Source organism: Lacerta agilis, chromosome 3, assembly GCF_009819535.1.
Source record: "Lacerta agilis isolate rLacAgi1 chromosome 3, rLacAgi1.pri, whole genome shotgun sequence".
In the NCBI taxonomy this organism is placed as follows: domain Eukaryota; kingdom Metazoa; phylum Chordata; class Lepidosauria; order Squamata; family Lacertidae; genus Lacerta; species Lacerta agilis.
In genome coordinates, this window is record NC_046314.1 from 72,673,778 (window position 1) to 72,698,997 (window position 25,220).

The 25,220-nt window shown below is 41.7% G+C and overlaps 1 protein-coding gene across 4 annotated transcripts in view; it reads left to right on the top strand.

Annotated features, from left to right (window-relative positions):
• The window catches only part of DISC1 (DISC1 scaffold protein), a 181,189-nt gene that overhangs the window by 32,580 nt on the left and 123,389 nt on the right, over positions 1-25,220 (top strand). For all 4 annotated transcript variants that reach the window (XM_033144279.1, XM_033144276.1, XM_033144277.1 and 1 more), the window contains exons 4-7: positions 3,812-3,959; positions 6,953-7,073; positions 8,844-9,079; positions 14,114-14,168. In XM_033144279.1, the coding sequence (XP_033000170.1) occupies positions 3,812-3,959; positions 6,953-7,073; positions 8,844-9,079; positions 14,114-14,168 (560 nt within the window). The remainder of the gene's footprint in view (positions 1-3,811; positions 3,960-6,952; positions 7,074-8,843; positions 9,080-14,113; positions 14,169-25,220) is intronic.

Sequence of the window (25,220 nt, forward strand, 5' to 3'; positions counted from 1 at the left end):
TTGATTATGTAGCCAGAATAAGGAATAATGGCTTTCTTTAGAGGCAATACTGCTGTTTATAATGGCTCCTCTCCTACTACTAAACCTCTAGGGAAATTTTGCAAATGCAATTATATGAGATCCTAAAAATCTGAGAGTTTCTCATGAAAATTCCATTTGCTGTCCTGCCTTGCTAAATTGGAGGAAGGAAGAAAAAGAGGTTTAATCTTGCAGATGCCGGACCTGCATGCATGCTATTCTGCTGCCTAATCAAGCGAACGAATCCACAAGACTGTCAGTGAGGATAGAAAATGGCAGCTTCTAGTTTGACAGCACATTGGTATTGTCATGAATGAGAATCTCGGAACACTTAATTAACTGGCCATAATGATAAACAGATGTCAGAGGAGCAAACCTCCTGCAATAATAATTGTCTAATTGCAACAGAGTTTGACTGATTGGAAAATTCTATACTTGTCTCCTAGCATTTGTTTTTAGATAAAGGGTTTGTGCTTTTCTGGTATAAGCCTATGTAAAAAGGTATGAGGTTTGGAGTAGTTATATAATTTCATCAAGCACTCTTGAGAGATCTGGGAATATGAACAGGATGCCAACCCCTGTACTTCATGTATTGATGGCACTGCAGTTCATTTTGTGCCCAATATGACTATATTTGTCTTGCTGTCCGCTGTGGTGAAATTATATATCTTAAGTAATTAATTATGTAAATTGTGTAATTACATTGCCATTATGCTATTCTACCCCATTCATCTTAGTGCAAAGGAAACACAACGCAAATGGGAATCAACATGATCAATTATGTAACATTTGCAGATTGAAAGGAACAACAGTTGATTGATTTTCATTCTGGACATGGGATGAACAAATGAACATTGGTAATTTCCACTCTGTTTCAGTTTTTGTTGGAATTCTCTGACAACTTTACTGTGAAGTAAGTCCTGTTGAATTCAGTGGGTTTTGCTGGCAGTTAAGTGAGTACACTGTACAGATAATTGCAGCTTATAGGCAATTTAAGTATAAGGTTTCTCTAGACTTTTACCACTTTTATGTTGAAATCAACAGTGGTACATGCCATGGATTTTGACCATGGCCAGTTCTTACTACTTTATTTGAGTGTCTACATGTAGAAATCAAACAACAGGCTTTCAAACAAAACAGACTTGGATCCATTTAATTTGGTATTGTTTTTAGAAAAAAATACATCTCATACTTGGAAATTTATTGAGTTCAGTACATTAGTTAAAGTAACTGGAACTTAGAGTTTATAGAGGGATGGTCATAAGAGTGCATACAACCCAAACAGCTCTTTTTCTAAGTACTGAAAGCGCTTCACATTTATTGGCTTTAATGGGAAATCATATATGGGATAATGGGAAACCTTCAACATCTTATAAAATGTACTTGTTGAAATTTATATCCAGCCTATATGCAATCCATTCTATGCAGACTAGGTTTCTGTAATTAACCCTGTGAAAAAGAAATAGGCAAGTTGACTTGAAGAAACATTTGGATGAGACAAAAGGTATTGGATCACTTCTTCCTCAGGTATTGGATCGTTTGCTCATGTAGATTTGTTTTCTGTAGGAGCAACTATTGGGCGGAATGACCTTTACTAGCTGAAGTTGATGATGTAGTAGAAGGGACATTTTTCCACTTGACCTTTACACAATGTGTCATCTTGTCCTGTAGTGCAAAAACATGATGCAATTGACAGATTTGATGGAATGCTAACCTGACAGAAGCGTATTGTTTGGAAGGATATGTGTGTTGAAATGTGAACCCTGTAGCTATAGCATGGCAAGCTTTCCATGTACCAGTCATTCCTAGGGGAGTGATGGCACAGAAATGGCTTCTAGATGTTATTACTGTTGGACATCTTATTCCATTTAGTATGTTATCACTGCCTCTCTCTCTCTTTGTGTGTCTTTCTCTTTTTAAATTGGACCTCAGTAATTGTTTCCCAGAATATGTTTGACAGGGTCTTATTCTATTCAGGGTATTAATGGGGAGAAGGGGGTGCTGCTTGGAGCAAATTACTTTGATTTTGTGGCAAATTCACAGGCTCCCAGTAGGTTTCTAGGTTCAGTTCAAGACGCTAAATGGTGTAGACTGTAATGGACCAGAGAGGGGGGAAAGGGGAGTCATGCTACAGAGAAGCAGCTCCAACGCTACTTCTCTGGACTAAGCTGAAATGCAGGAGATAGATGAACTTTAAAATCTAAACAAAAAGTATAGCTGCTATGGCAGTGGGTGGGAAAGGTATCCATAACCCTGTCTGTGGACTGTTTTTCTATTTATTGACAAAAGATTGGGGAAATGACCTTGGGCAAAGGGTTCTTGATACCTTTCCCCACCATTGGTGTAGTCATTTGCAGGTGCTGAAAGCTGCTTTGTAGTTTTCTAACCAAACTTAGAATCACAGAATCCATGACAGATGCCCATCCAACTTCTGCTTAAAAATCTCCAAGGAAGGATAGTCCGGAGGAGTCTGTTCCACTGTTGAACAGCTCCTACTGTCAGAAAGTTCTTCCTGATGTATTCCAGGGAGAATGCTTGGGAGAATGCTCACGCTTCTCTCACATCTAATTAGGTGGCCACTTCTGTGATGGCCTTCTCAAAATTCGGGGACCCCTCCAGTTTTTGAAAATCTTCACAAAACCTGCCCCCAGTTTAGTCCTCATTTAGATGTGTTTTCATTTCCCTCAAAGCACCTAGCTGAATTTTCTACTTAAGAGTGAAATACCGCATTTTCCGGCGTATAAGATGACTGGGCGTATAAGACGACCCCCAACTTTTCCCAGTTAAAATATAGAGTTTGAGATATACTTGACTGCAGATTCTCCACCTGGCGTATAAGATGACCCCTGACTTTTGAGAAGATTTTCCTGGATTAAAAAGTAGTCTTATACGCCAGAATATACAGTAATAGTTCTGATAATAGCTTCAGAGCCGAGCTGATAAGCATGTTATCCAAAGGAAAACTGAGTGATGGTGGTTGGAAATGGTGGAAGAATTAGAGGATCTTTTGTTTCTCAAAGAATAAAAAATTGTTTTACATTTGTTTGAAATGAGTATATTTAAATATACTCTGTGAAATTGAAAAGCCTCTATAAAGAAACAAAAGGATGCTAACTTTTTAAAGTGTCATTACTAACGGAAGATAGGCAGCTTCTTTATACAATAAGATGTGAATATTGTTTTCAAGTATGCTTTTTATCCAAGTTCTCAAAGTTTCATCAATGTTATTTCAACCTAAGACATAAGTTATTAAGAGATAAGTTTTCAAATAGGAAATATAGAGTTGACTTACCCAGAATGAGATGGCACATAAAGAAGGGGTCAAATAGTAGTTGTGTGGGCCCTGATCCATTTTGGGACACTAACAGAGGCAAAGGGTTAAATCCCCACAGTCTTTTTGCTTTAGTCCTGATTCAGATTGCCCCCCCCCCACCTGCTTTTTGGTGGAGGAAAAAACAAACAAGCGTGTGATTAATGTCACGTCTAATTTTGCCATAAGCATTTGATGTCAGTCCTGCAAGTTTCATAATGTGTGTTACCATTTTCAACAGTGTATGGAATAATCTCAAGGGAACCTGTTGGTTGGTTCTTTACAAATATATAGGCTTGGCAACCAGAGTGACTCTTTGGCTGCATTTTTAATAATGTCGCTATCAATTAAAATATTTCACATAACCAAAGCTTTCTGTCTATGATATGTCCCTTTTGTTTATCACTATACCAGACTTTCTTTCGCACAAAGTATAGCCCTGTATCATTTAATAATAATGTGTTTTCCTCCTTGTTTTCCCAGCTGATAAATTTAGAAGAAAACTTGAAGAGCTGGAGAAAGAGAAAAGTTCACTAAAATTTCAGCTTCCTTCACAACATCCTTCAATTAGCAGCTTTTTGGAGAGATTTAAAGCACAGGTTCAAGTGGCATTGTATGGGGAAGTTCCTAGGTAAGTTTGCCAGTCCTAGTGGTATAGGATAATGTTTTAAGCTTCCTTAAAAACTGTGCTGAAATTTGTGAACATAGTGTGAAATCCAGCACTCTATTGAAATCAATGGGACTTCGTCATTTATTTATTTATTTATTTATTGAGTGATTGAGTGAGTGCATTTATATACCCCCCATTCTGCCAAGGCACCCATGGCCACTATTTGCTGACTTGTACACTTCTTACCAAAAGAAGTCCAGAGAGCTTATGCAGTGTTAGGATGCTGAGCTGTGAACTAGGAAGCCCTTCATTTGACTCTTGTCTCTCCCATGAACTAACTGGGTGGCCTTAAGATAACTAACTCTCAGACTTGACTCCTCCATCTGCACATTTTGGGATAGTGATACTGCACTGACCTATTGTTGTTTGATAATGTATGTATCTAATGATGATGACTGTTTGGGGGCACAGTCTAACAAGAAGTGTTTCTCTGCAAGCCTCACTAAGGGCCACGTACAGGTCTGATATATTTCAGAGTGATTTGCACAGGAGAACATCTCAATGGATTGTAGATCAGCCTTCCCCAAACTCCTGCCTTTCAGATGCTGGCTGGAGCAGACAGGAAGTGTAGCCCAAAACATCTGGAGGGTGCCAGATTGGGGAAGGGTGTTGCAGATTATTGCTCACTATAGCAGAGGTCCTGACATTTTCTTTTCTTTGCTGAGCCTCTCCCTCAATCTTCCACTTCATGGAAAGAAAACCTCAGACTTGTCTAGATTATTCTTTCCTTGTTTAAGTCTCCTATAATCAGTTCTTTATGACTGTTACTGTCTTTCCACAAGCATTTGTCAAGGTTCATATTTTCAGTGGGAAAGGTGAGTTGTATTGTCCACACCCTTAATTGATTTTCCAGGTTGTTCTCTCATGCCCTTTTAGCAGGTCAGGTAGCCTTAATCTCAAAAGGTGTTTCTGAATTAATCAAATCCCATGTGACTTTCATAAGTGACTTCAGAAGGCATTTGATTGAACTTTGAAACTGTAACTGGGGAATGAATTATTGTTTTGTTATAAGAGAAATGAAAGAACACATAGTTACAAAGGATATATCACATGAATTAAAGGTTTTATGTGTTCAGCCTTGCACAGGACTGCAGAATCTTCTATTTTTATATGCTAATAAGGGAAAAGAAGCCCCTCCCAAAAATCCTGCTTCCAAGCCGACCCAAGGGAATGTGCTTGGACACTTTTTAAACTGGGAACTATGCAGCATAGTTTCTGTAAGTAGTGGTTTCATAAGGTAGTAATCCAGCAACATGCTCACCTTAAAAATCTAATTTCCTATTGGATGATTTTCCTAACAAGAGTAGGGAAATGTTATTTTGAGGTGTGCTATCTTCAAGTAGGACAGTCATCTAAAAGTGCAATCCTATGCATATCTGCTTGGAAGTCAATCTTTGGTAAATGTGCCTAAGATTGCAGCCTAATTTATCATTTCAGAAGGTGTTTTTATTTTACTTTCTAAAATTCAAAGCAAATGAGAGCTTTGGGAAAATCTGGGCACTTCTCGGATGGTAGTGACAGAATCATTCATGATTGTTTTACATTAAGCACACACATATTAAAAGGCTTGGCACTATTTTAAAAAAGGTGCATACCAGTGATTGTGGGACTTTCCATATATACACCACCTGCTGGTGAGGAAAATGTTTCACTCCCTTACAGTAGTATTGGAAACGAGATGGAGTTTTAAATAGAATTATGACAATAATATTTAATTGCAATTTACTGAATTCTGGAAAGGTGGGATTCAACATGAAAAATGATGTGATTCATCTATGCACTTTCCTTGGATTGGCATGTCTCATCCTGGCCATTAAATCCTCAGTTTAATAAATTATATAGGGAGGAATTCAAATTTGCACTCTTCCTGTCATTCCATTAGTGCAAGCATTTTATGATCTGCTCTCTCCCATCACGTGCTGTTCTTGAGGCTCTCCAGACACTCCAGAGCCAATTCAGGGTGCATGGGGGAAGGGAGGAGAGCAGGGAAATCTTGTTCTTGTAGTGAGACTTCTTATGCTGGTTCCCGCTAGTGCACCAACTTTATTGAAACCCATAGTTTGCCTGATGCTTGGGCCTTTTTGGTCATCAGGTGAATGTTCAAAAATTGGGATTTGCCACTGTGTTTCTGTCCATATTTTTTGAACTTGCTAAGTGCACCACCAGGAACCTATTTCTAAAGTAGGTAGGTAGGATGGGAAGGTGTGATTTCACTACCCCACCCATGTGTAGATTGGGAAAATAATCTAATCTAACTGCTTTAAACTAGACCACATGACTTAAGTACTGTACTTGCTAGTATGATAACCTTCTCTCAATTAAAAACATAACCACACTTCAATGTGCAATTCTGGCATTAGCCATCCACACACAAATTTGATTCTAGCTAAACTTGTAAACAAGCCACTAGGTACAGTTTTGCAATTGTACTGTCACAAAAAGAGACATGTGGGACAAACCATCAGCACAGCCTCTCAGCATGGCTTTCTGCCATCTTTTGAGCTGGTAGTATTGTTACATTCCAGGCAGATATCAGCACAAATACTGAGGACTGGAGAGCTAATTGATAAAAAAAATTGTCACGGTGGGGGAAAAAATTGCATTTATGCATTTGCCTCTAGCCACTCATGTAAGACACTAATGGATACATTTTAGGCAAACAACATTGTACGGTGTACACAGAGAAAAAAAGACCCACAGGGCATCATATTTTAATTAGTGATCCCACCTTATGGCCTCTGCTAAACTCTCAAGGCCCCACACAATATCAAACCACTAAACTGTTTTAAAATTTAAATAAATTCTCAAGCTTGGCACGACTATATTTTTAGAGAATGGATCACCGTGACCTGGAAGATAGTGTGTGTTTTTCTGAATGTTTAGGAGATGACTGCCAATTTGCTAATGCAACACATGTCAGCGTTTGTAATGGTTATTTTTGAAATGCTTAATAGAGAAGAAAAACAGCTGTTGCAGAGACATGAACAGAAGATTTTAAATTTTCCTCACCATGAAAGACTACTAATTTCAGCCACAAAACGAGATCAGCTGCTTGAAGAAAAGGCATGGATACAGGTAAGATGGACATGATGTTCCAGTATATGCATCATCATGTAGTGTGTAATGTTCTCTGTTTCAGTGATGAGCAGGTTAGAGGAGTTGAAGAAGAAATAGTTTTATTAAAGAACTATGTATAACAGGTCTTCCCTGACTACTTTCTCCTTCTACCTCTAGCTGAGCCTCCACAAAGGTTAAGGGATTGGGAGTGAACCATGGAGTATGGATAGCATCATTCTGTAGTTTAGTCATTAGGTGGCATTAGACCTAATTATATTTGAGTATTTGTATTTGTGGGACGCTGGTGGTGCTGTGGGTTAAACCACTGAGTCTAGGGCTTGCTGATCAGAAGGTCTGATTTAAATAAACATTAACCACACTTAGCACGAACCAGGTTTCACTGTTAAGACCCATACCCAGTGGCTTCAAGTTACAAGAAAGAAGATTCATATGAAACATCAAGAAGAACTTTCTGATGGTAAGAGCTGTTTGACAGTGGATCAGACTCCATTGGAAGGTGGTGGATTCTAAAAGGTTTTTAAGCAGAAGTTGGATGGCCGTCTGTCATGGATGGTTTAGTTGAGATTCCTGCATTGCAGGGGGTTGGACTAGATGATCCTCAGGGTCCCTTCCAACTCTACAATTCTATAGGATTTGAAGCTAGATTTAGAAGCTAGATTTAGAAGATTCATGTGGGAGTGGCATACCCTAACAACGCTGGGCCCAGTCTGTTGATCTTTGTGCACCTGAAATAATAACAACATTATCAGAGTGTACTTTTTATGTTGTTTCACATAGCTGTAATTTTGGATTTTAGTTCTGTATTCCCCCTACAAATGTTGTCAAATATTTAACAATTTAATACAAAAGTTATATAGCACCATTTCCCTCTTTATTTCTTTCTCCAACTTTACCAGCTAATGGAAATTAGTACGGTTGAGTTTGGAGATGTAGTTTTGTTAACTGAAGACCATGGGGTTTTGGGCTCTATTATCAAATCAGTAATACACAGAATGGATTATTTATGCTATAATACAGAGTATGGATTGTTTGTGCTACAAACTTGATTTTATACACAAAGTAACAGACCTGATGCTGTCCTGATGACCTTGAGAAAATACTTGTGTGTGCTGAAGCACTACTTTTGTCTGTTTTCCTGCTGCAGAAGAAACAGTACAGCAAATAACATATGTTTCAGGCAACACAAGTGCAAATTGAATTTATTGTACTGACTATTTCAGTTCAGAATGAAAAGCTCTTCTTCCTGAGCTAATTAGTACAACTGCAAAGCTGAATTAGCTTTCAAGGGTTGGCATATCTTCAGAAATGTGCCTTTACAAAGTGACTGACTGTTGTTGCTTTGATTCATGCTGTTAGCTTGTATTTGTTTAAACATATTGATCCTAATCCTGAGAACATAACTCAGATAAGCTTTCTTTAAATCAGCAGGACTTACATTAATAACATTCAACTTGAGTTTCATTGGGTTCAAGAGGATAAGGTAAAACTTCAGCTCTTTTCAGACATAGTGTGTGAAAGATTCTTTTCTATGGTTCTGTCCCATGTGACTGTGACATGGCTGCACATATTGTAACCAAGTGGGTGAGGTTCATTGGGTGGGAAAGATGAGCTTGGTATCTATGATGTTCATAAATGCATTATAGCCAAGTGGAGAATTGGCTGGAGAATTGGCTCTTGCATGTGTTTGTGTGTGCTTGCACCATTTGGTATCATTCAGCACACTCCTTTTTTAACAAGGATGCACAATTCTGTCTCTACTTCATGCAGAAAGAAATTGAAATCCTTAGAGCAAGACTGGCTGTTCTAGAAGCTAAAGATCAACAGCTAAGGAGAGAAATTCAAGACCAAGATCAGTTCATTCAGATGCAGGACTGTGAGTTGTCTACCTTGCTTAGCTGGGTATCGCTTGGAGAGCTGCAAGAAATAGGCAAAGCCTTGACTGAAACTTCAAAGGCATCACATAATATTCCATGGACTTTGGATTTACCAGAGTCCCTTAAAAGGTATGTATTATTGTATGATACTTTGCAATCCTGTATAAAAACTCTGATGTATTGTTTTCTTCTGATTTCTCTCTTATAGGGCATCTTACCTCATCGGAAAATGAATACATGAAAATTTATGTTTTTAGCTTTAGAGCCTGATGTTCAGAAAAGCTGCTTTGGGGCATTGGAATGATTTTGGTGCTACATAATATTTTACCAGGAATTGGGTTTACTATAGCTATAACAATAGTCATATAAGCCATTCATTGATAACATACATTTGTCATGGTATGGTGAAAACTTGCCAGCCTTGAAAGGATCTACTTCACTTGAACACATTCCCACATGGAACACCTTCCATGTGGTTGTTTCCCCCCAAGAGGCTTTCATCTTATTTCTAAATGAGGATTTCATTAGCGCAGAGATGGCCAAAAGGCAATCATTTCGTCGCCTGTGCTAAGTAAGAAGAAGCATTATAAATCTTTTGTGCCATTTCCATCCTTACTGGTGTCTTTCCCATGTGTCACGGGAGAGGGGATTATTTAAACTTAAATAAAGACTCAGGCAGTTTATTATAGTGCAGGTCTTTCATTTTGATAGTGATTTGTCCTGCCCACCAGGCAGAGAAGTGGCAAAATAGGTCCCTACACCCATTTATTGACCTCTGATCTCAAAACCTTTTATCATATTGCAGCTGAAGACCCTCATTATTGCAGAAGAGAGGTGACACCCCTCTCCTCACATTACAAAGCAAATGTCATTCACTTCCCATCATGCTGAAAGGGGTGGGTGTCTTTAACTTAGCATAATGGCTGATGGGGTGAAAATGTCTGACCTGTCTTATTTCCATTAGTTGGTTATAGAATTCTGTAAAAAAAGAAAGAAAAGACTTTAGGGTCAGAGAAATCAGTTGCATATTACATTGATTTTAAATAATTTTGGCTGCTATTTGTCAATTTCAGTTGGAAAATCAGTCAACAAATGCGGGAGTTAAAGTGACAGCTTTTGGATTGGTCAGTTGCTATCCTGCTTTGTTATTGACACAAGTAGATACATTGAGAAGGACATTTTTTATTGCATGCTTTGATGAAAAAGATCAATGGAGGTCACATCTACAAAATTGAGATTAATTATCACAGAAACCACTTATCTGTATGTATCTTGCTTAGCTTTCATATTTTTTAAAATTTAATCTTCTCATCTGCTTTCCTGTTGCTCATTCTTGGCTCCCTTGTATTATACTCAAGGGTAATGCCAAAATACTGATTTTGGATTAGGGGAGGGAGTGGGAATCTGGATGCCAGTTCTAAAACAGTGCCTTGAGGGCTGGATAGTGTCCAATTTTTTTTAAAAAAAACTTGAGCACTCTGCTTTCATTCCCACATTCATCCCCTGTTTAGCTGTTGCTGGTTGAAATGTGTCCAGAATGCAAAACCTGTTTTATGGATGTTTTAAATAATCTGGATTAATATTGTCATGGCCATTGGCAGTAGGATTTTCTCTTGATGTTTCTGGTAACCACTCCATTCAGCTACAAGAGCCCTTAAAGGTTTGTCTGAAGGAGCTTAATTCAAAGATAATCTTAAATGCTTAGGGCCTGAAAGGCTTATTAGTTAGAATATTGTTCAGCCACATAGTAATTCTGGTTGAAGACAAGGCCAGCTTGTGCCAAATTCTCTCTGTGTGTGTGTGTGGGGGGGGGGGGAGAGCGCTGCTTCAGGAAATTAGCGTGAAGAGAGAACTACGATTGTTCCATATGTTCATTAAGCACTATGAAAAGAGGTGCCCTGAAGAAATATCTATTGTCAGTAGGAGGGTCTGTCACCATAGAACTGTAGCATAAAATATACATAAATCTTGATTTCATTCAGATTTGGCTTTGTAAGCTGTAAGGCAGGGGTCAGCAAACCTTTTCAGCAGGGGGCCAGTCCACTGTCCCTCAGACCTTGTGGGAGGGCCAGACTATATTTTGAAAAAATAAATAAATGAACAAATTCCTATGCCCCACAAATAACCCAGAGATGCATTTTAAATAAAAGGACACATTCTACTGACGTAAAAACACCAGGCAGGCACCACAAATAACCCAGAGATGCGTTTTAAATAAAAGGACACATTCTACTCATGTAAAAACACACTGGCGATTGGGCCGGATCTGGCCCCTGGGCCTTAGTTTGCCTACCCATGCTGTAAGGTGACTCACTCATCTGTACTAGGTATTTATGTTTTGTTTTATAACCTGGCTCATCTCAAGGATCTGGGGCAAGTTGCAACACCAAATCCTGTCCCTTCATAACAAAACCAATAGAATAAAAATCCTGCAAAAACTACTATTACCATAGGTCATAACAAGCCACCTAAATTTGCATGAAATGTAAAAATTTTCTGTTAGTAGCTTAATTCCAATTACCAGCTAGATAAAGTGATACTATTTTGCAGTGCTGGTGGAAAATATTCAGTTCCAGACATTAGCAGATATCCCTGGAAACAGAATCCAACTATTTTTTTGGATTTGCTAACCAATGTTTAATATCCCTTTTTGTATTTTTTTTATATCTGGTGTGTGGATAATATGGGTATCTGAGGATTTGCCCAAGCATTATAGAACTCAAGGGAGTCATTAGTTTTGTGTGCCTTTACTTTCAGGTTTGTCAGTAGCCACAGGCAAAGCAACAAGAAGGAAAAAGTCTTACAAATGTCACCTCCCTCCTGACTCTTCCATTCCAAATGGTAACTTATTTGGAATATGCATAGGGACATAAGAAGGTGCCTTAGACCAAAGACCATATGTCCATCTAGCTCAGTATTGTTCTTCACTGATGGGCAACAGCTCTCCAAGGACAAAGAATATTTACCAGCCCTTCCTGGAGATGCTGGGGATTCAACCTGAGACCTCCTACATGTCATGCAGTTGCTCTGCCACTGAACTACTGGTATATGGAGTGCCAGTTGGACTGTTATTCTGTGGTCTTCCCTGTCTGGAAGTCCTTTCTGACAGTCGTTTCCCCCAGTGGCTTGCCTTCACTTCTGTACTTGACTTTGCAGGGCTTCTGTTGCAACTTCCTCTCCTAACCTGCCTTTGGGGTTTGCTGCTGTCTTCCCTAGCTGCTGGTGAAGCACAGTAATGTTGAGTATTCTACCTCATTTTAGCTTACTTTTACTCTTCATTCAGAGCCAAATGGCTCCTTGGTGAGCCACATCTCTTTCCCCAGCTTCAGTTGTTCAGCCTTTGATTACTGTTTTTAATGCATCTATAGCTATTTTGATGCATGACTTGCACATGTGATTTATCCTACTCATGGAAGATAATAAATTTTTATGCTGCAGTCCGAAAAGTCTGCATTTATGAATTCTGCATGTAAGCAAATAAACCCCTGGATATACAGACAAAACCTTACAACCTTACATTAGTTTATGTATTTTTCTGTGGAATGCTCTCCCCAGGGACGTTCGCCTGACGCCTTCATTATATATCTTTAGGCACTAGACAAAAACGTTCCTCTTCAACCAGGTCTTTGGCTGATTAATATTCTACAGCCTTTTAAATGTGTTTGTGGGAGGGGGCTTTATTGTTTTGTTGTTTTTGTTTTAACAATTTATTTGGGCTTTTATCTTGTATTTTTATCATGTGAACTGCCCTGAGATCTGAAGGGCCGTATATAAATAAAATAGATAAAAATAAATAAAATAAGTATTCTTACACCATTCTTACACTTCCTTTCACTTTTATGAGAATTCTGTCCATCCCTGAAATTCTAAGAACCATCGCATTAGCACCTGTTTTCCTTTTTGATATCGCAAGTAGTCCTTAGCCCTAGAACTTTTTGTTAATTGCCTAACTGTGTCTTGCTAAAGTTTCAGAGACCAAAAGCTGTTTAGCTGTTCTTCACTTCAAATATTGATAGTCTCACTTTCTGGGTTAACAATCACGTTATGCTATTTGGATTAAGCAGTAACTTTTCAAAAGATGTAATGATTGGTAGGGTAAAGTGAAAGTGCCTGCAGAGAATCCAGTATGAGTCTACTTCATTTTTATTGTGTTTTCACAATGCACAATTGGTCCAAGAAACATTCTTTTTTGTATAATTCATGATATTAAAAAAGTTTATCCAATGGTAAATAAGTTTTTTAAAAATAACTTTAATTGTAATGAGCAGTTGCTTGATAAAAGATGTGCAAAATTGCACACGGAGAGGTTCACAGATAAGAACTGTAATCATGCCAAGGAGTTATTGATTCCTTGATTGATTCATATTGTGCAGACTTTGCTGAAGGGCAAGGAAATCATTCCATTTCAAACTTTTAATAGAATTTTGCTATATATCTTCCACTGAGGCAAGCTTCAGCAGATAGAAGCCCCTGGAGTACAGTGTTTGCCTTCTTTCAAAGGACGTGGATTAGATCTATTTTGAAGGTCATGGCTTTCAAAATGCCATTTGTGGAAAAATTTCAGAAGTCTGTGGTAGAACCAGTGTGTACTGCTGTTTTGGAGTCTCTTCAGCAAATAAAATATGATCGCCTCCTTAGGCACCCACACCTGCTCACCAACATCTTCTAGTTGTCTTTTCAGATGTGAGTGTGCATTATTGCCATTATCCCACACCGAGTTAGCTTTCTTTTCCTACCCCCCGCCAGCTTTATTTGGTAATGGGATGCTACAGTTTCTGATGGCCTCATGCGAGAAACAGGCCTTAAAATATAAAATTTAGTGGACATGGTCAAGTCAATCTTAAGTACTTTTTATGTCCAGCCCAGGGTGGGGTAGGGATTAAACATATGTTCTTCATAAATTAATGTGCTTTTGTGTGACCCCTATAGAGCCAAAAAGTAACATAGGAACACTTTTAGAAATAAATACATACATTTAAAAGTTCTTAGCTTTGGATGAATTGGGCTGTAAAGAAACGAATGGGTGTTTTGGTGTAACAGACAATAGTTTCAACTATCTGAGAGAGTTATTATGGGATAAACAAACTGGAATATTTGTGTTTATTTCTGAGATGTTGATTATCCAATAATGGCAATCTTTTAATATTCATTTAATTTTTCTAGGCTTAAAGAAAAAGAGCAATCGCTCAATATGTCCATTAAAGATACAGCTGCCAGAGTAAGTGCACTTTAACTGCTATATTTGTTTCTGTAAATGTAAGGCATTAATGAGGCAATTAATTACATAAGTGTAAGGAAGCAGTATGTGAACAGCTTTCTAAAGATCTTGTTTTTAATGTAATATTAAGTGATTATTGGAATGCTGACATTATGCTAATTTGGTCAGTGTATAAAAAGTGAAAATGTGACAGCTGGATAGTGGGTGGAATGGTGCATTAAATATTCTATTTCTTAGCTCATGCAAAGGAGAGATAATGAGTGAGCTGCCGACTGGAAAAAAAACTTATCAGGTTTATGAGAGCTTTGAATATTATTTAAAACATCCCCCCACCAATCTCCATTTGCAAAGACTTTTGGAATTGCTTAGAATAGGATTGATAAGAACAATAACAAAAAAGACAGTCTTTACCCATCAGCTTGCAATCTAAAGGACACAACACAAAAGAAAATGGGGATTCAGAGACAGGAGGAAAACAGGCATAATTTCTTAATGGTGCTTGTAATGACAGACCTGAACAGAAACAGTTCAGGGATACAGAGTTGAATAATGCTGGTCTTTCAGTAGAGTTGATAAGAGTGAGTGTTGCAGTCCTGTCTCTCCCTCTGCTTGCTCATATCCCTGATTTTAGCCATCATAGCAGTAGTGAATGGCCTGGTTTACATGTCACACAAAGCCAAACATGCAGGCACATGGAGAGGAGATTGCAGATTAACGTTACCAGATTTTTTTTCAATGAATCCAGTGCCACTTTAAATACATACATACTACACGTCCGGGACGTTGATGCTGCAGTGATGGTGGTGGCAGAGGGGTGGCCACCACCTTGACCTCAACCGCCACATTTCCCCTTCCTCCGAGGCTTCTATCTCCTTTCTCCATGAGCCCAGGCAGCCCCTGAGTTGTTGGTTCTTCGGTGGTGGTGGTGGGGAAGTGGTGGGCCGTGAGTCAGGCATGGAAGGCGGAGAAGGAGGGCCGAGAGTGGCGGCAGCAGCAAGGCTCGGGGCAGCCCCAATCCCATTCCTACTTGTGTGCATGCAGGAGGGGGCAGGGATCCCTCAACTGGGAAGCAAGGCTTTCCATTGCCTAAGTGAGAGATCCCTGTGTCGGAATACGTTTCACGGATCCGCCATGGATTCATAATTAATTGGTTATTTTATGGGTTTTTCAAGGTCTACTTTTGGTATAATTGCGCGCAAAAGTGAAAGTGAAAGCATGAATGAATAGTGTGATTCACTTACAAGATTAATCCGCCTTTATTTTGTAGATCCGGTCATGTTCAAAGTTGTTAATGAGCGTTAAACTTGCTTCCCGCCCTTTTGGAGGGCAGCAACAGTGATTTTATTGGTTGAAGTACTATTGATGATGTCACGTTTGTTCCCTAATAAAAGGCAGAGGCACCCCGCTTAGGCAGGAGGAGTAGCACGAGACCGCACGTTCTTCTTATGTTCTTTTCGTTGGGTTTTAGTTGAAGTCAAGTTTAGTTTAAGGGGCTAGGAGCGGGCTGGACGGGTTGGATGGGTTTTTCTTTAGTTAGAGTTAGATCGCGGAAGATCATTCGGTTTAGCCTTAGTTAGGTTTTCTTTAGGTTTAGCCTAGGGCTAGAATTGCGGAAGATATTTCGGTTTTAGTTTATTTAGTTAGCCTCGCGGAAGATTGGGCGCGCAGGGTCTTTAAGCTTAGGAGAACTTAGCTTAGGGGACGAGCCTATGCGGGTTCTGCCGAAGCCACTAAAGATACAACCGGTGTCTGTCTTCCTTTGGGGTTAAAGGGGGGAGTAAAGTAAAATTTTTATTTTCTGTAAATTGGTCCGTCTATTCAGAGTCAGGGTATATATTTTATTTCACGAGGCAACTGTTCATTAAAGAAGGCAATTAGGAACTCACACTTCATCGGAGTCGTCAATTGGCTTACTCATCATCCTTCAGACTGTGAGGCTTGGCCGGCGACCGTGCTCAAAAGCACGCGGAACGCTGGCCACTTTCCCCGCAACTGGTACCTCGTGCATAACCAATCCAAGGCCGTGCACGAGGAGCTCCAGCACCCAAACCCCGACAAGTGGTGCCCTCTCTGAGGCAAAGCGTAGTCAAAAATCGCTTCCACGAAGACTCCGGTTAAAGGCAACATATCGGAAGTGGCTCGGAAACAGACATTGAGAGGTGAGGTATAACGGCCCGGTTTATCCAGGATTTCGCTGCAGTAGCGCGAATCCACCGCTTGCCCAAAGTAGTGTAAATAGAAGTCGCGCGCGTATATTTTGCCCCAAGGGGTCCCCGGGTAGAGCGGCAAGGAGTTTAGTGTAAGCCTACGGGCAGAGTAAGGTCTTCCCTAAAGCCTACGGGTGGGAAGGGTTCTGGCAAAAGCCTACGGGTGCCAGGGTCTGGCAAAAGCCTACGGGTGCCAGGGTTTTCGGTCAAAGCCTACGGGTAGGGCCGGTGTCTCCCGAAAAAGCCTACGGGTGGGAGGGAAAGGTTTTCTGGCTAAAGCCTACGGGTGCCAGGTTTTTCGGTCAAAGCCTACGGGTAGGGCCGGTAGCCCCTAGTAGAAGCCCACGGGTGGGGGCGGAGGTTTTCTGGCTAAAGCCTACGGGTGCCAGGTTTTTCGGTTAAAGCCTACGGGTAGAACCGGTGTCCCCTAGTAGAAGCCTACGGGTGGGGGAGGAAAAGTTTTGAAAAGTGTTTAAAAAAAAATGGGCTCCTCACTCTCAACTGCTCAAGTAAAATTTTGTGAAGATTTATTGTACCTTTTGAAAAGAAATGGTCACCCTGTCTCTGAATCAGAAGTAGAGCTTTTAGTTAAAACCATTGGGGAAATTTGTCCCTGGGTCCCTAAGGAGGGAACGAAAGATTTAGCCTCATGGGAAAGGATCGGGTTAGAATTTATGGCCAACCCGAAAATCGGAATTCCTGTACAATTAGTATGGAGCAAAGTAAGAAACTGCTTTCAACAAATCGCTCCAAGAAATGTTTTGCTTAATGGAACAGTGAATTTAGGAAATACTGTTTTTAATAATGCCCCTGTGCTGCCGCTTGCGGTTGTGCCATTTTCGGCCCCCTCGCAGCAGCCAGTTCAGGCCCCGTTGTCGTACACGCACTCGCCCTTGTCCAATTTGTCATTGCCAGATTCATTGCCGCCTGTGCCGGTGCAGCAGACGCCGTCGGCCTTTCAAGCCCCGCCGCGGACTGCCCCACCGCCAGTCGCTCAGCAGTCATCGCAGGCCTTTTACCAGCCAGCGATTTCAAGTCAGCAGCAGCCGCGGACCTCGCTCCAAGCAACGGTCCCGCTTCCTCCATCGCAAGCCGCGCTTTTGCCAGCGATCCAGCAGCAGCAGCAGCAAGCAGCCTTTTTGCCAGCAAACCCTGCTGCCCTGCAGGCCGCGCTCAAGCCAGCAGCTCCAGTTTTGCAGCAAGCTGATTTCCAATCAACAGCAATCCAAGCTTCAATGCAAGCAGCACAACAGCAATTTACCAACCCTTCAGCACCTCCAATGCCAATGCAGATTCCAAGACAAGAGCAAAGCCAAACAATGATGATCCAGATGCCAGGACTTGCAGTACAGAGCCAACAACCTTATGCTCCAACTTCAAGTCAGCCATCTTGTCTTCATCCAACTTCAAGTCAGCCATCTTGTCTTCATCCAACTTCAAGTCAGCCATCTTGTCTTCATAGTCAGCCATCTTCAAGGCATCCAGATGTCAAAGACTCTCTAGCACCATCTAGTGGCTCATCATTTGGAAAGCATCAAGAAGATTTAAACTCACTGATGCCACCTACAGATCCAACAGCAATGCAGCCCATCTGCAGAACCCAAGCTTTGGAAGCAGCTTTGGGACAAATAGACTTTAGTGCTGATCCAATGCACATCTTTCCAGTGATTCGTGCTAATGGAGGACAACCTGCAAGATATCAAGCCATTCCTTTTGAAACACTACGTGAACTGCGAAAAGCCATACGCGAAAATGGACTTCAAGCTCCTTATACTAGAAGTTTACTTGAAGGACTGTCCACTAGTAGACTTCTGCCATCTGATTGGAAGTTGATTCTTCGCACCTTCCTGTCGCCTACAGATGCTCTTCTGTGCCTGCAAGAGTGGAAAGAAGTAGCAGCCAGACGTGCAACGCCACTTGCCACAGAAGATATGCTCACAGGATCAGGACATTACTCCAATCTCAATCAACAGCTAGCCATACCTGATGCTGCACTTGTCACCATAGCAGACATTGTAGTCAAAGCTTGGCGCAGACTACCCAATCGCACAGATGCTAGCTCAGTATCAGGATTCGCTGCAGTTAGGCAAGGTCCAAAAGAACCTTATGGGGACTTCGTGGATCGCCTGATTGTTGCAGTGGAACGCCAGATAGAAGATCGTCATGCCAGAAACATGCTGACAAAACAACTTGCCTTTGAAAATGCCAATGATGACTGCAAGAATGCCCTAACAGCAGTTGCAGCTCGTCCAGATGCCACATTGACTGAGATGCTACGCGTCTGCCAGAATGTCGGTACCCACTCCTACAAAGCACAGCTCTTGGCAGCTGCGGTACAGATGCCACGTCAAGACAGCTCTACGCCAGTCAAGAAGTGCTATGGGTGTGGAGGCGATGGGCATTTCCGGTCGCAGTGCACAACAACGCCAAGGCCTTCTGCCAAGCCGCCAGAGAGATGTCCCATCTGTCAGAAAGGATTTCATTGGGCGAATGATTGTCGCTTGAATCCACAAAACACATCACCTACCTCATCTCCAGTTCAGGGAAACGGTTCTGCGGGCCGCGCCCCGGCCCCGGTAAAACAATAGGGTGCAAGTTCAAGAACATCATGAAGGTCAACCATCCCAGAAAGGTGAACAACGCTACTCCTTATCCAGGTCATCAGGAAAAAAGAGTGATCCAGAGAGATATCTACTCTTCAGATGTCCAGAGAAAAGATGTGACCTCATCAAGCATTCAGGTTCCAGAGGTTTCATCATCTGCCTTACCTATTCAAAGGGTTCCAGTAGAGAACACAGCATTCAGTTCACCTTCTGCTGACCGCCCTTCAGTTCCTGCTGATGTTGATCCTGCTTCACAGCAAGCAATCACAGTCAAGCCTCTGATCGCAGAATTGCCTTCAACGTTGAGAAGACATCCTACTGAGATCAATCTCGCAACTCCTGAGCTTTATTCATCTTCAAATCAAGGTCAATCTGTCATTGAAGGACATTTGCCCTTGATGAAACAGCAGTGTTCAAGTTGCAACCCAGCTGATGATCACTTTCCATGTGGCCAAAGAATGCAAGTGAGTGAGCCAGCTCCCTCTTGTGGAAGCTTAAGCATCACTCCAGTTAACAATGTCCACACCTTTGTGTCACCTCCAGCTTTTAAGCTCAGCCCGCCACAACCAAACAACTATCAGGAACAACAACTTCTACTGCCTCGTGTCAAAGAAGAAGTTCCATCCTGCCAGTTTGATGCACAACTGACTGAATGCCAACAGGTTCAACAGCATCAGCAACTTTTACCAACAGAGGAACCTCAAGTTTGCCAACTCAACGCCAAGCAGCTTCAGAGTTGCCAACTTCAGCAGTGCAAAAAACCCGAAGCCAAAAAGATATCTTCAAACACTGCCAACGAAGAACAAGAAGAATCTTCTGTCCCAGGTATACCACTCTTCTTAACAGAGGACTGTTACTTTTCAAATCCATGGTTTGCTCAGCAATTGCCAACATCCATTCGTGGTCCATTCCCAGACACCTCGATTTGCCTTATCCTGCCTAGGATGGATCGCCTCCCTGCCACAGTCACACTGACTGCAGGCCTAGTTCGAATCACAGATTCATCGCAGTTGCTGATTCCAGGATTTTCAACTGTTCCTTGTGTCCTAACAAAAGGTTTGGAAATTGCCAGACTCTATTTGCTTACTTCTACGCCTACAGCTCCTGTAGACTCTTTGCCTCCTCAGACAGCAATGGCGCTAATCAAGATTACAGAAGAACGCCCTCATCTCGTCTTAGAAATGGGTGGACGAAAGATCAAGGGTCTTCTTGATACAGGCGCAGATGTTACAGTGATCGCCAGAAAAGATTGGCCTGACCAGTGGGCAACGACTGTCACCCAGGAAGTCTTCGGAGTCGGAGGTTTCGAACCCGCCCACCAGAGTGTGCATCCGATTACCTTCCAGTCAGACTCAGGCTCCATGGTGCAGCTCCGTCCACTTGTTATGGATGTGCCTATCACCCTTTGGGGTAGAGACTTATTGTCTAAAGCAAGAACTGTTGTCCATACACATTTTTGATGTGGGCCTTTGCATCAGCGCCAGTACATGCTCTTCCACTCACATGGAAGGAAGGACCCCCTGTATGGGTCGACCAATGGGCGCTGACGTCAGAAAAGCTCGCTGCAGCAGAGGCCCTAATCAAAGAGCTGCTACACCGGAATCACATGCAACTCTTTACTCTCCATCAGTACCTCATGGATAAAGCTCCACAGTCATTGACTTTAGAGTGTTCCCTTGATAGTCTTCAAACTGTCCCTTGCAGAAAACCTATTGCAAAGTTCTCCTGGAGAATTTCACTGCTTGGTAAGGTGAATTCTCCTGTCTACAAGTTCTGTTCAGCAGCATCTTCAAGCACTCTCACGCCGTTGAAACTTTCCTTTGTCTCAGTGATCCAATCGTCAACCATGGGACGCTCCTTGCTATGTTCCGTGCTGTCTTTTGCATGGGCATTCTGTTGGCTGGTTTTGAATGGTACTCACCGTGCCTACAGATTGCTGCCATCACTTCTTGCAGCATACCTGTTTCCAACCAAAACCGCAAACCCTTTTCACCTGCTTTCTGTTGCTCTCTACCTGGTTGCAAATATGCTCCGCATCTCCCCAGGTATTCTTCTGGAGTATCTTTTCCTGCATCAACCAAGAACTCTACTACAGGCTCTTCAGGCAGTTCCTCCTTGTGCTCAGAAGTACTGTCTTCCGCAAGGAACTCTTCACCTGAAGATCAAGTCATGTAACCCTGCGTGGTACTTGCCAGCCTGCATCTTCAACGACAACCCCTTGTTGCTTAATCTTCTCAGCGGAGGACTGTCCCTACTTCTGCGGAAAGAACCCCTATTTCCCACACCTGTTTGTGTGCTCAACTCCATTCTTCACTCAAGAAACACGCTGGACAAACTTTGCGTGAAATTCGATATTCCCTTTTCATCACAAGCCGTGATGTCTAACTCTGGTTGTTAGCTATTCGCTAACTTCTCAACTTCCTGTCAAATGCAGGAACTCTTCAACTATCCTCAACCTATGCCTTTTGTTTGCCTCTGGGCAGCCCCTTGGTTCCTGGCTGCCTAGATTTGTTCCAGTTATTCCCATACCTGCATTCACTAGCAGATCACCTTGATTTGCTTGCTTAACCTCCTTTCTTCTACAGGTATCATTGTTTCTTCAGAACTCGATGTTTCAGTACTTTCCTGAGCTCCATGAACTTTTCCTGAGTTCCAGGACTATTTCTTCTACATGGTCATGTGTAGTCGGAGAAGAAGACGACCGGCAACTCATTCATCGTCTTCATCCTCCTCTCCAACACCATTTTGCAGTTCTAAACCTGTCTTGTACTTTATTTTGTATTTGTAAAAATTGCATATTTACCTTTGTATGCTTCTTGAAATATCCGCCTCGCATATTACATGTGTTTTCCATATAGTTTGGTAATTAATGATATGGGTGTTTATATATATGCAAAGCTTTTCTGAAATGGTTTCCATTTAGAGTGTCACAATTTTGATGATATGGAAATGTTTATGTAAGGTTAAAAACATCATCTTTGTGCAGTTCTAGTCATAGACATATTTATACATATATGTTTTATTTCAATAATCCTAAATCTCCACGTTGTGCTTGCAAAAGTTGTAGTTCAAAATGTGGTAACACTTATATGCCTTATTTGAAATATTTCCTTTGGTCAAAGAATTGGTCATTCTCGGATTTGTTCAAGATATATGTGTCAAGTCTGGTGGCGTCCTACCCTTTTGGTACCCCTATTTTCTTTGAAGAATACCCCTCTATATGCTACCTTTTGGCAGTAAACCAGGTTCCCAGCTTTTCCCTTCACTCTGTTTCCTGCTGTTGATGGGAGACCTTTATGTAGTTGGTTTAATTCCCATCTCGTTTCGCTGGAAACCCTTGCGTAGATGGTTTAAATCCTCATCCTGGCTGGGACACCTTTATGTAGGTAGCTTAAATCCCCTCTTGTGGCGAAAATCACTTGTACATAGGTGGCTTAAATCCCCTCTCTGGAATCGGACCCTAGTTCCCCGTTACCTGTGGTCGCTGTGGTAAGTCCAGAATCTAAAGTTCCCTCGATTCTGTAGCCTCAGAGCCACAACCCTTTTATGTTTCCTTATCCATTTTCCTTAGTTTCCAAATAAAAAATTTAAAAAAATGGGGGAGGGGTCTGGGTAGGCCATGTAGCCCCAGCTCTAGTTATACTTTAATTTTGGGTCCCGGATCGGGACCTCTCTTATGTTTGAGCAGTCGTTATCCGTTATTTTTAATTTTGGACCTGTATCAGGTCCTCTCTTGTGTTTGGGGAGTAATTTGTTGTTTTACGCTGCACGCGAAAGTATACATGTTTATGAGGTGATTTGTTGTGTTACACTACATATTGAAGTATTTATATATGCCTAGAAGGTTTATAGTGTATCGGATCGATCATTTTTTATGTTCGGCTAGTGGTTTGTTATTTTCATGACTTTATTGCTACATTATTGTACAAGTATTTCCTCCTATGAAAGGGGTGGATGTTGATGGTTTTGCTGGTGTTTATATCACAGTCTTGATGTGGACACTGTCAGCACTGTTGACGCTTTGCCTTTTCATGTCGAGGTTTATATCGAAGCAAATGGTAATGTTTGTGTCAAGATAAATGCTTATGATATCTCTAATTTTTTTTTATATAACTAAATCAAAATTAATTTAATTTAAAACAAAAAAAGAAAGATGATATGTCGGAATACGTTTCACGGATCCGCCATGGATTCATAATTAATTGGTTATTTTATGGGTTTTTCAAGGTCTACTTTTGGTATAATTGCGCGCAAAAGTGAAAGTGAAAGCATGAATGAATAGTGTGATTCACTTACAAGATTAATCCGCCTTTATTTTGTAGATCCGGTCATGTTCAAAGTTGTTAATGAGCGTTAAACTTGCTTCCCGCCCTTTTGGAGGGCAGCAACAGTGATTTTATTGGTTGAAGTACTATTGATGATGTCACGTTTGTTCCCTAATAAAAGGCAGAGGCACCCCGCTTAGGCAGGAGGAGTAGCACGAGACCGCACGTTCTTCTTATGTTCTTTTCGTTGGGTTTTAGTTGAAGTCAAGTTTAGTTTAAGGGGCTAGGAGCGGGCTGGACGGGTTGGATGGGTTTTTCTTTAGTTAGAGTTAGATCGCGGAAGATCATTCGGTTTAGCCTTAGTTAGGTTTTCTTTAGGTTTAGCCTAGGGCTAGAATTGCGGAAGATATTTCGGTTTTAGTTTATTTAGTTAGCCTCGCGGAAGATTGGGCGCGCAGGGTCTTTAAGCTTAGGAGAACTTAGCTTAGGGGACGAGCCTATGCGGGTTCTGCCGAAGCCACTAAAGATACAACCGGTGTCTGTCTTCCTTTGGGGTTAAAGGGGGGAGTAAAGTAAAATTTTTATTTTCTGTAAATTGGTCCGTCTATTCAGAGTCAGGGTATATATTTTATTTCACGAGGCAACTGTTCATTAAAGAAGGCAATTAGGAACTCACACTTCATCGGAGTCGTCAATTGGCTTACTCATCATCCTTCAGACTGTGAGGCTTGGCCGGCGACCGTGCTCAAAAGCACGCGGAACGCTGGCCACTTTCCCCGCAACTGGTACCTCGTGCATAACCAATCCAAGGCCGTGCACGAGGAGCTCCAGCACCCAAACCCCGACATCCCTGCCCCCTCCTGCTTGCACACAAGCTCCGATAGGCAGCATGAAGCCTCCCTTCACAGCTGAGAGATCCCTGCCCCATTCCTGCTTGCACGCAAGTAGGAGTTGGGATCAGGGCTGCTCCGATAGGCAGCATGAAGCCTCCCTTCACAGCTGAGAGATCCCCGCCCCACTCCTGCTTGCACGCAAGTAGGAGTTGGGATCAGGGCTGCTCCGATAGGCAGCATGAAACCTCCCTTCACAGCTTAGTTGCTGGGGTCAGGGAAGGTGGAGGTAGCCTGGAAGCTGCATCTTAGAGCCCCTGTACCACCATCATATGGGGACTTCTGGTGAGGCAAAATGGCGGGCGTCACGGCAGCGAGCAGCTCCTGAAGCCAGCCAGAGCCAACTGCGCTACCAAGGCTGCTGCCGCCACGTTTCCCAGGGACATTAGATGAAATCTGGGGACATTCCGGGGATAGAATTTGTCCGGGGACTGATTCGCAAATCTGGGGACTGTCTCCAGGAAACAGGGACATCTGGTAAGATACTTCACTCCTCAGTCGTTCAACTACGGTGCTGAGCTAAGGCATGGATAATCTTAGTGTGTTGTCTGAAACCAGGCTTGTGATTTAACTTTCTTCAGACTAACCAAGATTTGTCATGTGATTTACAGTTCATGGAGAACTAAACCACAAGCCAGGGTTTGTACAACATGCTAAGCCAAACCATGCTAGGAAATTTAGCAAGAAGACTCATTCCTACAGTTATAAGAGGTACAAAAGTGCTTTGATATTAGGAACTGAACTGCTGCTGCAGCCTTTAGGATAGATTGCAAGATTGCACTCTTCCATGCCCTAAGAAAATGCATTACTTTTTCATGTTAGGGCTTTCTCAGAATGTTGGAGCAGCAGTTCCAATATTTGCTCCTACCTCAGTACACAGAGTAGGCAGGCTTCCTTGTACTGTCTGAAGCACAACATGCTCTTCTATTAGTCTTGAGAGTCTAGGCCCAATACTGTGCTGAGCTACCTCTTCACAATAGCAATATGATGATAGAATTGTTTATAAATGTTTCAGTATCCATTTTGGATTCAGTGGAGGCCATTGAAAAGTTCTTTGGTGTGGAAACTGTTCATAGAATATTCTGAA